Source organism: Poecile atricapillus, chromosome 3, assembly GCF_030490865.1.
Source record: "Poecile atricapillus isolate bPoeAtr1 chromosome 3, bPoeAtr1.hap1, whole genome shotgun sequence".
Classification (NCBI taxonomy): Eukaryota; Metazoa; Chordata; class Aves; order Passeriformes; family Paridae; genus Poecile; species Poecile atricapillus.
The window spans coordinates 71,416,690-71,433,422 of record NC_081251.1 but is presented as its reverse complement, the minus strand read 5'-3'; the positions used below and the strand labels follow the sequence as shown (position 1 = coordinate 71,433,422).

Sequence of the window (16,733 nt, the reverse complement as noted above, 5' to 3'; positions counted from 1 at the left end):
TGAAAGAGTTCTTAGAATACCAGAAAACAAGGGTTCTGTCAAACAGTAGTGGTAGCTTTAAAATTCTCCACACACACTTCTGAAAAAGAAAGGGTTGATTTGTAAAACCTAGTAAAACTCAACATGGGACAAAACGACATTGTCTGGGTCTCTTTATGTGGCCTGCCTGGGAGACCAGCCAACAGACTGGTTTAGTTTAAAATTATACAGAAAGCCTACCTGTAAAATCAATCATGGTAAGCTCTGCACAGGAAGTTCAGGGCAAGGGTGAAGTGGCCAGTTGTCAAGTGTTGTTTTTGTGTTAATAGTCCATTCAAATATGCAGCTCTTCTCTGCAGTTCTCTCTTTATATTAAGGATGCCTGACAAACACCCACAAGAAGCTGTAAGTAAACATCACAATTCCACTGATCCTAAAAAGCCACCAGAACAAAGTACTGGAATGTAAACTATGAAAATGCAGTTTTCATTTCAGATGACAAGGGAAACTGTCTTTGTTACTTCTTGACCCTCTGACCTCCCAAGAGTCATGCCAGAGCTGTCAAGTTTTTTTTTAATTAAGTATTTAAACATAAAACATGTTCCACATGTAGTCATTCCTTCTAAGATATAAAAGAACACAACAAAGAGTGACCATGTGTGATGTAAACATCAAAAATATTTTATTCAATTTATGGAAATACCCATCTACTGTGAAGTGCACTCTACCTGCTGATGTGCACATTTTATCTGGCTGACAAGGATACTCATTATCTTTATGAAAATGACAAATAACCTTTAACTCCTTGAGAAATTACTGAAAATGAAAGCCTGACAAAGATGGGCTGAAGTGATCGATTCTAGTGAGGCAAACAGAAATTGGAATGTATCCCTTCCATAGCCCAGTATTTTTGGGTAACCATTTAGGTGCTTATGGCCAGGCAGGAATCAGTATTTCTTGGTGTCAAGGCCTCACTTTACCCTGACAGAAGCCTGTGCACCACAGTCCTCCACACAAAAATCTTTTTCCCTGCTCCCTTACTGCTCCCCATCAGGAAAGTCTAAACAAATAAGGAGGCCACATGCATATGGCATTTTGGGATGCAGATATCTATCAGCATATTTATTAACTCTGCCAGACATTTCTCAATTTGCTTAGGTTTTTAACAATTCCCTGGCTGTATATCAACCCCCCTAGCTGATTTGCTTTCTGCATCGAGGTATCAGACAAACCATTCATTTTTAATTTGCTTGTTTGCTACACCCTGGAATACATTGCTTACTTGAAACAGGTAAAAAGCTCTAGGGAGAGTTTATATCTCTGCATTTGTAGACCCCATCTGGAGAACTGTGTACAGTTCTGGTGTCCCCACCATAAGAAGAACATAGAACTGTTGGAGCAAGTCCAGAAGAGGCCACAAAGTTAGTAAAGTGACTGGAACACCTTCCCTGTTGAGGCAGGCTGAAAAAGTTGTGTCTGCTCAGCTTGGAGAAGTTCGTGTGGAGACCTTCAGCAACCTTCCATGATCTGAAGGGGGATACAGTGATGCCAGAGAGGGACTTTGTCAGGAATGTAGTGATAGGACAAGGAGTAACATGTATCAACTGAAAAAGGGAAAGTTTAGGTTAGATATTAGAAAGAATTGTTTCACTGTGAGGGTGGCGAGTCACTGGAACAGGTTGCCCAGGATGGCTGTGGATGTCCCAGCTCTGGCAGTGTTCAGGGCCAGGCTGGATGAGCCCTTGAGCAACCTGGTCTAGAGGGAGGTGTCCCTGTAGCAGGCTTGGGACTGATCTTTAAGCTCTATTCCCACACTTTAACATTCTATTATTGTATTAACATACTCAGACATACGACAGGTTAAGCTAACTGGATAAAAAAGACGCTGGCCCTCAACTAGGAAACCAATCGCTTTTTATCCCTCTTCCCTAACCTTAAGACGGGTCCATCCTCTGGTAAACACCACGGCAGCGGTCTCCGCCTGGCCCCGCCTCCGAGGCGGCCTCAGGCCGGGCAGGCCCGCCGCGCCCGAGGCCTCGGGGGGCAGGGCCCGCTCGGGAAGGAGCGGGAGCGGGGCCCGGCCAGGGGCGGAGCTGGGGCGGAGCGCGGCCATGTCCAAGCACGTGTTTCTCACGGGACCCCCAGGTAATGGGGGCGGGAGGAGCCCGGGGAGACGGGCGGGGCGGTGGCGCGGCCGAGGGGGTGCCCTGACGTACGGCCTGGCCTGGCCTAGCCTGGCCTCGCTTGGCTTGGCCCGGCCCGGCCCGTGAGGCGCTTAGAGCCGGGGGAAGGCAGCTGCTGCCGGGCCCTGGGCTCTGAGGAAGCCCCGGGAGCGCCTCCAGCTGCAGCAGGGCCCGGCACTGTCCGAGATTCCGTGGCTGCGGTCCCGGAGCTTCCTCCCCCGTATCGAGGTCAGAGCTGTGGGACTACTTAGTTTGTTTGTTCCAGGTTGTCAGGAAAATTAATCCACAAACATCAGAGGTTTATGTCCAAAAAGGAGACAGAGGAGTCCTTTTACTTTATTTGAATAAAGGGAGAGGCCATGGGCATTCCCCTGGGGTCTCTCAAATTTTTGGAGCCTCCTTTTATCCTAATTCCCGGCCGCTTGTCCCTTCTCTCTTTGGTCCCCATAGGCTGAGATACTTGACAGGTACGGACTACCCGGAACGCCTGATACCTGGGATACCTTCCCCCCCTCCCAATGCATAATCCCTTCTTAATTCTTAACTTTTGTGGAATTCATGGCGGTCTTTCAGTGCCTCTTTGATCTTTTAGTGGAATCCATCCCATTATTTCTGTTGTCTCTCGCTGATAGCTGCATCTTATCAGCAGACCCAGAGCTTGTTTGTAAAGACAAACCTGTCATTCCTCTCACAGGTGAAATGCCACTTCACCTCTCCATCCAGTCCTCCAAAGCATGAACTTTTCCAGGTGCTTCTGTCCTGGAGTTCAGTGTTGGGGGAAAAAAAAAACCCAACACTTCCTGGACAACTAATACTGCTTCAGTATAAACTGCAGCGATAAAGATAAATAATTTCTTAGAGCTCATCTTTCCCGTAACTTAATTGTAGTGATTTAGCACTTCCAGCCTCAGTGAAGTGCAGGTGTAGGTAATAATTGGATGGGCAGGCCTTGATTGAAGCAGTGGAGTAATTTGTCATGGTAAGGGAATCTGATTATTGTGGAGGCTGAGTGGGACATAGTATGAGGGTCAGACTCTGCGGTTGATAAAGACATTACCCAGTTATTATGATTCCATAGCTTTCCTTTGTGGTGTGAGAGTAAAGCAGTGGGCCTAATTCTCCTTTTTGTGAACCTCTTGCAGATGCCTGTCTTGACTGGAATTAATTTTAAATGCTGCTGTTAGGCTGAGATAGGAATACATTCCACCCACTTCACAGTGGCTTTCCAACCACTTGAATAAAGGCAGCCTTTCAGGAGATGCAGAGGTTAGGACTGCTTAGATCTTGTCTTTCTTCATTTATCTGAAATTTGATGTACTGTTTTGATGAGCTAAATGTCTAACTTCAAGCTTTCTTAAACTTGGTTTGAATTACTCTAGCTTGTTTGGCAGTTTACTGCATGAATGTAAACAGAGATAGCAAATCCACTTAGCAAAATTAGTATAAATTCACTTACAGGGTACAAGGCCTTGAAAAGATGTTAGTTACTGAAGGTGCCACATTTGTCATTTTTTTGTTATTCAACTTCCAGGAAGCCCGCTTCTTGAAATTTGGAAAGTTTGTTTAAGCATTTGACTAAATGCTTTTGAAGCTACAGAATATTTTGTCACTAGTATTGACTGTTAGGAAAGCAGTTCCTAAATCTGCTTAAAGTCTAAATTAGAAGTTTGGTGTGTGCATCTTGAAATTGTTTCTGTGGGAATCTTTGGGTATCTCACATTTGGTCTGTGTCCCTCATCTCCAGCAATTTGAAGGTTTATTCTTCAGGATTATTTTCTATCATCTGAATTTTTTAGAGCAGTGATTAAAAATGAAGTGATAGCACCAAATTTTGTGAGAAGCAATAAAGGTGAGTTTAAAAGGAGATCGCTGAGAAATATACTTGTACAGTGGCACATGGGGGAAAACTGAAAGGATGTCTGGAACATGGCCAGTGTTCACATTGTAAAAGGCGCATCAGACTGCGAGATGCCAGGTGGTGAGAGTTTTAAGGACCTGTCTTAGAGTAAAAAAAAAATTTATAGAGTCAGAAGATAATTCATGTACAAATGGGCTTGAGGTTCAAAGGAGTATCAGCTATGAGGCCAGACCAGGTTGCTTACGGCTTTATCCAGTCATGTCTTGAAGACATTAAAGTATGTGAGGATTGCAGAGTCTCTCTGGGCCACCTAATTCATGGCTTCACTGGCCTCACAATAAACAAGCTTTTCTCTGTATCTAGACAAAATGTCCCTTGATTCAGTTATCAGAAGAAACATTTTTCAGTTGTTGGAACTTTGTAAGGACTTGGTATCTGACGGACATTGAGTGTCATTCTGATTTCTAGGACATCAGTGGAAGAAGTGTGTGATTTGTGTCAGTTAGGCATCTGGTAATAGCAGTGAACTTTGACCTTTTGATCTAAAAACAGGGTGAATTTAGCTCTGACCTTAGAAGTACTGAATATCAGTGGTAGAAAGGGAGATTCGTCAGTCAGTCTTCCGGCGAGCTTGGATATCAGTTTTGTATCACCGTGCCTTGTGGTAAGTTTTGTGGCCTGCTCATGCATCATCTAAGCTAGCAAATTCATTGGTAGCCTGGGATATTTGTACCATTCTGTTGAGAAACTTTATAGTGTCAGTACAGGATGAACTTTAAAAGATGCTTCTGTTCTTTCCTACCATGTAGAAAAAGTAATTTGCAACCTTCAAAAGTAATCAATGTTCCCGCTGAACTGAATCATTACTGCGGCTTTTAAAAAAAATGGGCTTTTAGTGCAGAAGAAGATTAATGCTGTGTGCTTTTTTTTCCCTTCTTTATTTTTAGGGGTTGGAAAGACTACTTTGATCCAGAAAGTCACTCAAGCTCTAAAATCCTCAGGTGTTCCCATTGATGGATTTTACACACAGGAAGTTAGAGAAGGTGGCAGGAGAACAGGATTTGATGTTGTCACTCTGTCTGGAAACCGAGGACCTTTATCTAGAGTCAGGTACTAAAGTTTTAATAACTGTAAGCAGCTTACTGTTTTATGTGTCTGTTCCAATCCTTTGGCGTGCTAAATGCTCCTCCAGAAGGTGATTTCCAGCATACATGGCTTTCGTGGTCAAGTTCTTTGCTTGGTTTTTGTGTCCTGGCTGATATCTGTATAGTATATGTAGGCAGTGTCTCTGTTGCGCAGTGAAATATTGAAAATGTGCTGGGCAGGGGTGTTTTATCTTGCTGGCTATTTTATACCAGATAGAGAAGGCACTGCTGAGCCTTTTACTGTGAGGCCAGGTCCCTTTGGGATGCAGCTAAGTAGCTTATTGTGGGCAGGGAGGAAGATTTTTGTGTTTCCATTAGCCGATTTATGGAGACAGAAGTGGAAAATGAAAAGGGAAATTGCATATAGCATTGTTTTAAAGAACATTTGTCTGGTATGCAAAACTCACCTGTGAATTTTAAGAAAGAAAGGGTTTCAGAGCCCCAGAGAGGGGGCTCTGAAGTGCAGAGTGCCTCACAGTGTCGCCCGATTCACTAGACTTAGATTTTCATACTTAGTGCAAAACTTAGTCTATGTCCAGTGTGACCTTAGCACCTCATTCACACAGAGTTGATGTTAAAATAATTTTCACTCTTCTAATGGAGGTGCAGCTAGCACAGTGTGGTACAGCACATGCAAAGTGAGTATTTTTCTAAGATTAAGGGTTTTGTAGCCCATACTGAGATGATACTGCTATGATGCTGTCTGTAGTGTCACATTACAAAATTCAAAGATCTGAACTGCAGACAAGAGTTTTGATTTCAGTGTAAATATACCTGCTGACTTTTAAATGGCATTGTCCTTCAATACACTGTTGAAATTTGAGCTTGCATAGTTGTGAAGGATGCATATTTATTATCTGACAACAAGCTGTCTGCAGTATGACTTACTGCATGGTTTAGAATTTCTTTCCCTTTTTAAGAAGGAGTTAAGGGGATTTGATTTATTTGGATAACTTCTTATAAACTCACTTGAAATGACTGCAATGGATTCTCACTAAACTCAGTACTTTGAAGGAATTAATTATCTCTTTTTCAGTCCCAGTTCTGGTTCTTCTGCTTCAAGACGTGAATACCGGGTTGGACAATATGTTGTAGACCTTGTCTCATTTGAGCAGTTGGTTCTACCTATGCTGAGAAATGTGAGTATTCTATGAAAGCTGCTGATAAATGTATGCTTCAGTGTTATTTGAAAGCCCTTCTACAGAGCTTAGTTTTTGGTACTAATTAATGGCCTGTTTCTTGGGTATTGCTAGTTCTGATTGACTTCAGGGTCAGGAGGCTGGAGGGGAAAATCTGGCTTGTTCTCTTGTCATTATTATGGTGTTGGAGAGCTTGTAGTCCTGTGAACAGGACCTTCTTGACCTGAAGAGGCAGCAGGTAGGAAATTTCTTCCTACTTCACTGTCTCATACTGGAAATACACAAAGTGGCTTACCACAGAGAGCTGGATGGAATCAGTGGGTCTAAGAAAAAGGATTTTGCTGCTGCTTCTCTTTACAGACTTTTTTCCCCCTCTTCCTCTGAGTCCCGTCTTCTTACAGTTGAAGCATTTGTTTCTTGAATCCAGTGAGTATTTTTTGATTACCATTGTATAAATACCTGCAGACTGATAATACCAGCCTGATTATTTGGGATTTAGCCTGCTGCACAAGGAGTGCTCTGGCTGTGATAAGAATTCCCACACAATCCTTTTGCTAATATTCTGTCACTGCTTTCTCTCTTCTCCTTCCTCTCTCTCACTCCAACCTTTCCCTTCTCCAAAATTAAACAAGAACAGATTTGATTTTGGCAATAACATACCAAAAACAGTGTGCAGCAGCTGCTGAACTGTACTACTAAAAAAATCCTGTTGTGATTTTTCTACACTGCCAAAGCTCAAGGGGACAAGAAGAAGGGATTTCTTGGTGAACTTAAAACAAAAAATCCCAAAATAGTGCAAGGAGCAAAAATGAGATCTTGTTTTTGTCAAAGAACATTGAAGTCTGAGAGTAGGAAAGCAAGGATGTTGGGGCAAGGGAGAAGGAAAATAATACAGGGACAATTTTTATTTGTTAAATTTCACTGTAACCATATTTATGATGTTAGCAAATAGACAGTTCATTAAAAAAATACTTAATTAGGTCAGTGGTGTACTTGAAATCCTTTTACCACTGAAATCCAGGAGAGATCTTCCTAGAAAAGTGTTAGCAGTGTTGAATTTTTTCCATTACTTACGTAGCTTTGTGCAAGTACAAGAAGGTGAAGAGAAGAACTGGGCCTAGCAGAGTCGCACAGTGCATGTGCCTGTGCTCATAGGAAATGCTGTTTATCTGTTTTGTGGGGATGTGGTCACACATGAAGATGGCCCAAAAGGGAAGAGGAGAGTGAGGAAGATCAGAGAACTGAAACAAGGAGAGACAAATAAAGATTGAGGGCAGGAGAGTCATAGGTATGCTCTGGTTTGATGAGGGAGCAGCGCAGAATGGGCACATGCCCACTTAGACTTGAGGACAAATTCAGGTCTTAAGGCTTTGTTCACTCCAGTGAGAATGGGAAAGATCCTGCAGTGGAAGATCTCTGTGGTTCTGCAAACTTTATCAGGCAGGACTGATAGTTTTCTTAGTTTTTTTCAAAACAAAATACTCTCTTCCTCAATATGTGACCTAGTGACTAGTATTGGCTTTTTGGCTCACTGATCTATGAAAGGATTTTTAGATAAAACAGCTACTCAGTAGGGACTTAGCTTGAAAAGATTTTAGGATGCATGTTATACAGTTCTTTCACTTTCCCAGAAGCAAATATTTTGCCTTCACAAGGGGAGATGTTTTGCTATTTTTTCTCTTTTCTTCAGTTGCTGTGTAATATGGCTTGTATTGGTACATATTCATGGATTTATATTGGTTTTGAATTGAGTTGATTTTCTCCTCATTTCTATAAATAATGGAGTACAGTCTAGTCACTTTTGCCAAAATAGGGTAGGCAGTGCAGTTGAAGAGCTCCTCTGCTTTGTGAGCTGCCTTTTCCTCAGTGGCAATCACCCTTGTTTTCTCCTGGACTTCCCTGCTGCTCCAGCCACCTGCAGCACAGCACTGTTTGGCACAGCATTTGCTTCATGAAAAAAACAAACAAATGTGGTTAACTGTGTCTCTCCTACTATCCAGTGGCTAGGGCTATAGAATAAGGTATATGTCAGTATGTATCTGGTCTAATGTGAGAGAGGCTTGCAGATAGCCTAGTTGTTATCCAGACAGCTTTGAAGACAGCCAGTAGCTCTAAGTGAAATGCTCCATCAGCCCAACTACAAGAGGAGAAACTTCCAAATCTAGATTTAATGGAGGTCTTCCTTTTTTAGATACCTGTTTCGTGTGACTACTGATCACGTAATTAAATGTAATCACTAAATGCATAATTTAATGGGAGGAGTAGAATTTTTAAAAATTGCTGACCCTCAGAATGATTAGAGCTGCTCATAGGCAAAGTGCAGTTCTTAGTTGTCAAGTAGCTCATATGGGACCATTGTGAGAATTTTGCTTCAAAGGAAATCTGATATTAATGATATTTCCTATTGTAGTTGGTATTATACTGTATGGTTGTTTCCATCCTTCTGAAAATCTGTCCTAAAAAAAAAATTACAGATTTTTAAGTCTGTCATTTACCAGCAGTAGCTTTGACTTCCCGCTTTCCCCAGTATTACAGTTGAATTTGTTTCTTTTGGAGGTATTTCTTTTGTCAGCATAGAGATTACTTCTGTTGCTTGTTCTAAGTTTTGCTGTTTACAGTCTCTTGATGCACTTTTCCGCAGGTAAATCAGGATGGTGACACAGAGAAAAGAATTTGTGTCATAGATGAGATTGGTAAAATGGAACTCTTCAGCCAGGCTTTCATTCAAGCTGTTCGTCAAACGCTGGCTGGCTCGGGGACTGTGGTGCTTGGAACTATTCCAATACCTAAGGGAAAGCCACTGGATCTTGTTGAAGAAATAAGAAGTAGGAAAGATGTTAGAGTGTTCAATGTGAGTAATATTTAATATTCTTAAAGAGCCTTCTGTTCTAGGTTACTGGTTTATATTTGGCTCTGTTTAAAAACTGTTACTGCCAATTGATATCTGTGGGTAGCTTGCATTAAATAAGTTTTTTAGTTTCCATTTTATTCTTAATGGGCAGGTGTTCACCTTATTAAAAAAAAATCTCATTTGGCACTTACTGTAGCAGTCTTACACAGCTGGCTTTGCTTCTGAGGGGCTGCAGAAGTAATGCTATAGTTGTTTTAAAAGGTTTCTTTGCTGTAGTATTATTGCTGTATAGGTATTCATTATTCCTAAGAGTTAAATCTTTTAAGGTACAGTCAGATTTTTAAGCTTTTTTGATTTTTTTCCAGACTGGCTTGAAGAAATATTACCAGTAGTCATATTCAAGGAACAAATAAAAGGAAAAAAGGCAGCAGTGGAGTTTGCAGGAATGATTTATAGAAGAAGGACAGTTATAAATGGAGTGTACTTTCTCTGGAGTCAGTGAACCAGTTTTGGAATTCGTTATGTTGCTTTTACAGACATAATTTTCATGTTATTAGGGCCTCAAAGTACATTCCTGATCAGTTACAGGGCGGTTCTCAAAAGCTTAACCACAGCAAAACACAGCCTGTTCCTAGGAGTGCACGTGTGAGGTTTCTGTAACCATCAGTAACTGTCCTCGATGCTTCACAAAAACAAAGGCACCTCTCACTCCTTTGATTTATGTTGGTTCCTATTCAAAGCTGGCTTAAAAACCTGCAATGCTGAAGGTTCCTCAGCTTTCCTTTAACTGAGGGTCCCATCATCATCTTCAATTTCTGATTTTAAATTAAATGCTGATTTAATTAAATGCTAAAACAACAGTAGGAGAAAAGATGAGACTATTCCTTTCCTTGCATAAGCATTCAACTCCATTCCTTTCAGAGATAAACCTCCAGGTTTTCCATTACCAAGCTGATGTGTGTTTGTAGTCAGGCTATTGAACAGAAATACATGTAGAGGTGAATTTTTTAGGAGTTGCTTTACAGGGGCAGGGCTGGGGAAGAGGGGATGGAGAAGCCTTGCTGGAAGAACCAGTCATTCAGTGCTTAAGGCTGCAGTCATGGCAGGACAGTGGTGTGTGCATTTGGTCCTCTCATGAGAGGAAACGGGACTAGAAGGCAGCATTTGGCTTTTCATGGAAGTTTTTGAGGCTTCTACTGTCTCTTTTTATCAGGTCATATTCAGAGGGCATGGGCTACTCAGCCTTGGGTTTTCAGCTGTATCAGTCTGCTGATAAATCTTTCTCTCAAGTACTGACTCCAGCCAGCAAAAGTCTTTCTGTAAATTTCAATGGAGCAGTGTTTTCTCTAGCTAAAAGATCTTTACTAAAACAATGACCCATCCTGTTCACACTGCTGAGATTAGGACATGCAGGTTTCTTTAATTAAATAGAGATCTCTGGTGAATCCATTAACCAGAAGCATGGATGTGAAACGTGTGAAAGCCTGCAGTCATTTCTGGGTGTCACAGACCTGGTAAGCTGAAGTCTTGTGCAGCACAGCATCTGTCTTTCTTGTTCCAGTGACACACTACATGCTTTTTCCCAGCTGCTTAAAATGTGTGCATAAGCAGGGGTAGAACCTGCCCGTGGGGAATCAGAGGTGTTAGTAGCTGAAGTGGATACTGGGTCACCAGCTGTGTTCAAGGGCTGTGGCATGGGGAAACCTGGAGTGCCCAAATAGCCCACAGCCAGTAATTTCTTATTAACTTGGATGGTGCCTGGAAGTGTACAGAAATAGGTTGCTACCTTCCAAAAGCATTCTGACTGCTTTGTCACTTAATGTGGAGTTAGGCTGCATTCAGATAGCTCATCTCAGTTTTTTCGTCCTGCTCAGAGTGTCACAAGGACAGTTCTGATGAGAGAGCAGCTGTTTGGTGTTTCACAGTCCCTCCTGTCTTGAAAGCATATTTTGTTGGTGTAAGTGGGCCCAGATGCCATAAAAGGAATTCACCATTTGGTCCCCAGTGTTTAATTTATATGTTTAGGGCACTTAACGATAGAAGCTCTGATATTTAACACATTCGTTTCTGTTGTTGCCCAGTTCCATTTGCTGAGAACTAAACTTTCCAGTGAAACTACAGAGGCTCTTTCAGCACTGCCTGCGTCTGCATAGGTTTTGCAGACATGGTGACATGAATAGGATCATGTTATCCTTAGCAGGTGGCAGATACTAATTTTCTCCCATTTTCCCATCTATTAATTTTGCTTGCATGAAACCCGTTAGTGAAATATGGTTGCATATGCCTGTTAAGAAAGAAAATAGTTAAATGGATAGGGAGAAGAAAAGGTTCCATTTGAACAGATTGGTTCACGAGTGGTTTCCCTGATGGTATTTTAACAGTTAGAGGAAGAAAGCTTTTGTCCTCTATAGTTGCCTGCTTGGAGTCTAGGTGGCAATTTCCTCCATTACATAAATGCTTAATATAAGCAGCATCTACAGTTATTTTCTACTCCTTTCTCAAAACACACCCATCTGTTTGTACATTCCGTACAGATACTGGGAGATTTGTTCTCTCTGGGAAAGCTGCCTGCACAGAATGTCTCCAGATCTTAAGAGGAGGCTTATATCTATCAAACAGCCTTTGTAAAACAGTTGTGAAAATTTCCTAGCACTTGGTGCTTTCTCTCTGCTGCTCTCACTGGACTGCTGGCATATACGTATGGAAAAAGGATAGATAAAAAGTAGAATTGTTTTTGTTGGCTGTGAGACAGTGGGAAAAGCTATTAAATGTGCAGAAGGTCCTCTGAAAGTCAGGATATCAGTACACTTGCTGTGAGATTTAGAGTTTGGCTCATCTGTGCTGCGTATTGTTTACCTTGGGGTCCCAATAGCCTTACTGAAGAGCATTCTTTGTTGTCTTGCTCTCTTTGTTTTTGTGGGGTTTTCTGTTTATCTTGTAAAGCTTGGACTGATTCTCAATAAAAACAGTGACATTTTCAGATAGATCTTCCTTTTCATTGCTCTCCCCCTGCTTTCTTTTTCAGCGTCACTTTTTCATTAGTCCTGTGTTGATCTGCTGTCTTGAATTCAGTGGTAGGTGAGACCGCTGTCTCTAGGTTTTACAGTGTTGGTTTTCAGCTCTTGGATAGGATGTGTGTGACTGTAAATAGTGGTAAGCTCCTAGGGTCAAATTCCTCAGAACTGTCAGCTATTCAACAACAATAACAACAATAATAATACTTTCTCCTGTTCATTATTGACTGTAGCACTGGAAGGGATACAAACTCTTGTGCTTACATCCTAAATGCAGATATAGGGAGTGCAATGGAACCTTGGTAGAGAGTTTTATGCTGTGCATGGTGTTGAGTCTCTTTCCTCATCAAACAGCTTTTCTACTACTTTGTATGAATGCCCTTAGTTATTTTTTCAGCTCATGTATCTTTGTCTGATTTCTTCCTGCCCTCTCTGCAGGGATCTGAACAGTGGGGAAAATTTCTTAGACTTTTAAAATGAAGCTTTTGCTGATGCTTCACAGTTGCTTGTTACTGCTTTACAACCCCAGTCACCTCCCCAGGTTTTGTTTGAGTGAGTAATGCATGGCACTGTGGGTCACGGGGCTCTGGATCAGGACCCAGTCTGTCAGGAAGGGATAATTTACACATACACAGAGCCCCCAGCTCTGTGCCTCTGGGAGCTGAGCTGACTAGTAAGCACCAGCACTTGCTTGGCCGTTTACAGTCATCTGTATTCACATATGCTGGACTTTAAAGCCCAGCATTCCCCTGGACTGGTCAGCCAAAGGCGTATCTCAGTGTGCTACAGAACACCCCAGCTTTCTCAAATAGTTTTATTTCTTTTCCAAAGTGTTTCTGTCTTGCAGCAATAAGGTTTCTCAGAGTACAGAGTTATACTGCTAAGACTGTTATATTTTTTTCTTTGCAGATGTTTTTGACTAGGTCTGTCATCTTAATAAATACAACCCTTTCAACCCATTACAACCTAATGAAGGCATAAGAACTGCACTTTATAGCAGGAAAGTTAAATTTGGTAGTTGAAAAGGATTTCTAGTAATGACAAAAGTACATGCTGGTTCTTTGAGTGATTCTTGTTAGTTACTCAAGTCCTGAATAATACTGCAAAATACCACGGGTAATTAAATCAAAAGATCACTAAATATTCAATTGCGGCTTTTGTGGGTTTAGCATACTGTGTTCTCAGTAGCAGAAGAAGGCAGGTGTTTGACACTCCACATTCCTGTACTGAAAAAGAAATTCACTGGAATTTCTGCTTTGATTGTTTTTGAAGTAAACACTGGTATAGAAGCTATTAATGAAATGACATCAGTTTTAATTTCTCTTTCTCTAGGTTAGTAAGGAAAACAGAAACAGCATTTTGCAAGACATCTTGGCAGCTGTGGAATCCTGCAGAAAATGAAGACCTTTTCTGTCCTGTAAACACTAAAGCTTTCATTTCAACAAAACAGTAGAACATTTTGTGGATGGTTTAGAGTCTGTCCTTCCTGCTTTAGCCCCCTGGAGGCTTTACTGGAGCCTTCAAAGTAAGCAGGGTAAAGCTGGTAATAAAATGGGATAGGAGGATTGTAATTTATTCAGTTCACTGAATTAAAAAAAAATTGAACAGATGTGTAGCTAACATCCAGTTCTAATCTGGGTATTTGGAAGTTAGGTGGTCAACTCAGATCTGAGTTACTTCATGTGAAAACAATTAACTGTAAAATCTGTTTGAGATCTTAGTCTTTCTGAGTGTGTTTGGACTGTACTGCCTACAGGCCAATTCAATATCTGCAACATAGCCCTTATACAACAGAGCAGAACCCTGTCCAAAATGAGTCCTGCCTGGTTTATGTAGGAATGTTTAGCTGTTGGTGACCCAGCTGAGGTGTGTTCAAGTGTGTTTCAGCATGGGTGCAGACAAAGCAGCAGGTAGCGGGAATAAGCAGATGTGCTCTCCTCCTTCCCCCAGAAGTCTGCAGTTGCAGTGTGAGAAGGGTTATCCAGAGTTTCATGTAAACTTCCTGTAGTCATGAGTGATATTTACAGATTTCAATTTTGGGAGGAAAAATAGCCAAATCTACCCTCTCTTACATGGCCCAGACACTAATTGATAAGAGGACTGCATTTTGAATTAATTTTCAATTTTCTGGTGGCAATCCTCTCCCACACCCCCTTACAAATAATAGATATAAAAATCTTCCATCAAATCTTGCGGTTTTTTGTGATTGACTTAATACTGCATTTGTTTGCATTAATTTTACAATCTGTTATGTTTATTGATACTTAATGTTTGTTTGGGTCTTTTTCCGTGTTCAATTCTGTACATGATAAATGGTGAATTAAGAAGTGTTTGAGAGTATTAGACAATTGCTTCCCTGTGAGGAGTGCAAATGTGTTCAGCAAAAGTGCTGCCAGTTAATCAGTTTTGCATGTTGTGAAAACAGAATTCCCTCCCAGGTTCATTGTAAAATCTACAGTCATCTCTGGCTGAAGAAAGTTGCTAAAAATTCAGTTGTTTCTTAACTTTTTTTTCTGTTCAGTTCAAGGACTGTTAAAATGAGCAAACTATTTAAAGGCATCTTCAAGTATCATTTTATTGATTTATTTCTGTAAAACTGACACCCAGAGTTGTATAGGGCTGGCTGGGGACAGGTATTTTTACACACACCTGCAAACACCTCCTGGGAGCATGAAGAAAATGTCCTTTTTCTCTCCTGTATGCTGAACAGGTGTCTGGTACAAGCATTGCACCTCCACAGGTGGTAGGAGGTGCATGCCCTGTTAAAAGATGCCATGGCCTCACTGCCTTGTTAGGATTACCTGTCTGCCCAAATCCATTTGGATGGTAGTACTGTCTTCATCATATTTGGGAAAAAGAAAACTCCTCTTAGAGTTTCCACTTGACAATGTACAGCTCCTGGCTGCTTTTTGCAAAATAAGGTTGTGTCCTAAAGACACACTAATCCCTTAACTACTTTAGGCATTCTACTCAGACAAAATACCTTTTTAGATGTGGAGGACTTGGGACCAAAGTAAACTTTGTTAGGGCTGTATGCCATAGGTTTTTGAACAGAAACCTCTCTGCACCTAAGTGTTGGGTGCCCTCCTGTTCCAATGTTAAGTCTCTTAAGCTGTAAAATATGCTGCAAAAGAATAGCTCTCAATGATTAAAGAGCTACCCAAAACCTAGCACAGTTTTAGTGGGACTGCTGTCGAGTCTTAAATGAGGACTGACCTTTAAAGCTAAATAAAAATTGGAGAGATTTGATGCTTCTCTAGTAGAGGCCAAGGAGGGTAGTTCTGTTAGGAGTCAGTCTTCTGAATTCTGGTTCAGCCAGTATTGCTGGGAGATCACTTGAAGTGGTGTTTATTCCTCATAAAATTAGGTATATTGTCCTGCATGTAGTGCCATGGTGCCTACTGTAGTCCCATCATTTAGTAGAATGTGGGGGAAAAAATCCAAGCAATTACAAGAAGTTTGGAGAACTTTAAATCAGTGCTTATAATATTTTTAATCCATTGTCTCATGGTTCAAGGAAGACCTTTTGTACCATGGTTAGATAGCCACTAGAAAATGCAGGTGGATTTTTCCTTCTCTGGAGCTGTGAGTGAAATATCAGCCCTTTTAAACTAATGCATATTTTTGCTACTGCCATCAGTGTTTCTTGTTTCCTGCTACCTGTCTCAAGACTGGTGTCATTAATTTTTGGTCCTTTTTTTAAAGCCTGTTTTCTCTCTGAGCTAGAGTGTTTTTCAAGAGAAATAAAGAGAGATTCTGTGATCTGTGTTCAGCAGGAGAATGTAGATGACCTTAACAGTCATGTCTGGCCTTTAAATCTCAGATGGTCCTGAAGATACGATTTGCCTGCATCCAATATACATTGAGTGAGTGAGAAAGTTGTATTTCCAACTGCATGTAAGTTTTTATGACAACCTGTGTTTACTTTAAAGGTAAAAATTTATTGTCTGGTCTTGCACTAGTGAAATACTTGCAAGGCCTTGAGAGCACTCTAACAGCAAATGGAGCGTTCACAATTCCCCTGGTGGGCCAATTTTATTAATAGAATGCATTTGGTGGAAAGCACCTCCGATGTACCAGCTAGATTCCAGATGACAACATTAGTGCACCTGCAGGTTTTAATTGGTACAAAAAAAGGGAGAATGTGAGGTACCAATTACTGTCTCAAATCCTGAGAATCAAGGACATTTTTGGCAACAAGTCTTGCAATTCCAGCATAAAATTGCACACAGCGTGGAATAAACAGGGCCTGCATTATTTATTATGCATTAAGCAATTTTTGACTCTTAAAACTGAGTGAGAGAGGTGAATCTTTCATACTGGACCTGCTGCAAAGTTAATTACAAGTAATATGTCTGTGTTGCAGATTTGAGGATGTACAAGCACTAGTGAAATCTGGTAATTAAATACCAGCTCCTAATCCAGGGACTAATCTGAATATGGCAATAATTGTGTGTTTTAAAAAAATGCATTGAAGAGAAGATGATTATTACATGCTGGAGAATCTCACTGGTAATTCTAATCTTCTATAACGAGCTGCACAAAATTCAGCTAATCTTTAACT

The 16,733-nt window shown here is 41.0% G+C and overlaps 1 protein-coding gene across 4 annotated transcripts in view; it reads left to right on the top strand.

Moving 5' to 3' along the window:
- Nucleotides 1-2,052: 2,052 nt before the first annotated feature.
- NTPCR (nucleoside-triphosphatase, cancer-related) overlaps nt 2,053-16,733 on the top strand; it is a 44,610-nt gene continuing 29,929 nt past the window's right edge. For 2 of the 4 annotated variants that reach the window (XM_058834374.1, XM_058834373.1), the window contains exons 1-4: nt 2,058-2,124; nt 4,968-5,130; nt 6,202-6,304; nt 8,946-9,155. In XM_058834374.1, the coding sequence (XP_058690357.1) occupies nt 2,091-2,124; nt 4,968-5,130; nt 6,202-6,304; nt 8,946-9,155 (510 nt within the window). In that variant the 5' untranslated portion in view covers nt 2,058-2,090. Of the gene's footprint in view, nt 2,125-4,967; nt 5,131-6,201; nt 6,305-8,945; nt 9,156-10,586; nt 11,432-13,501; nt 14,345-16,733 lie in introns of those variants that run through there. The other 2 variants (XM_058834376.1, XM_058834375.1) reach the window with 2 other exon arrangements.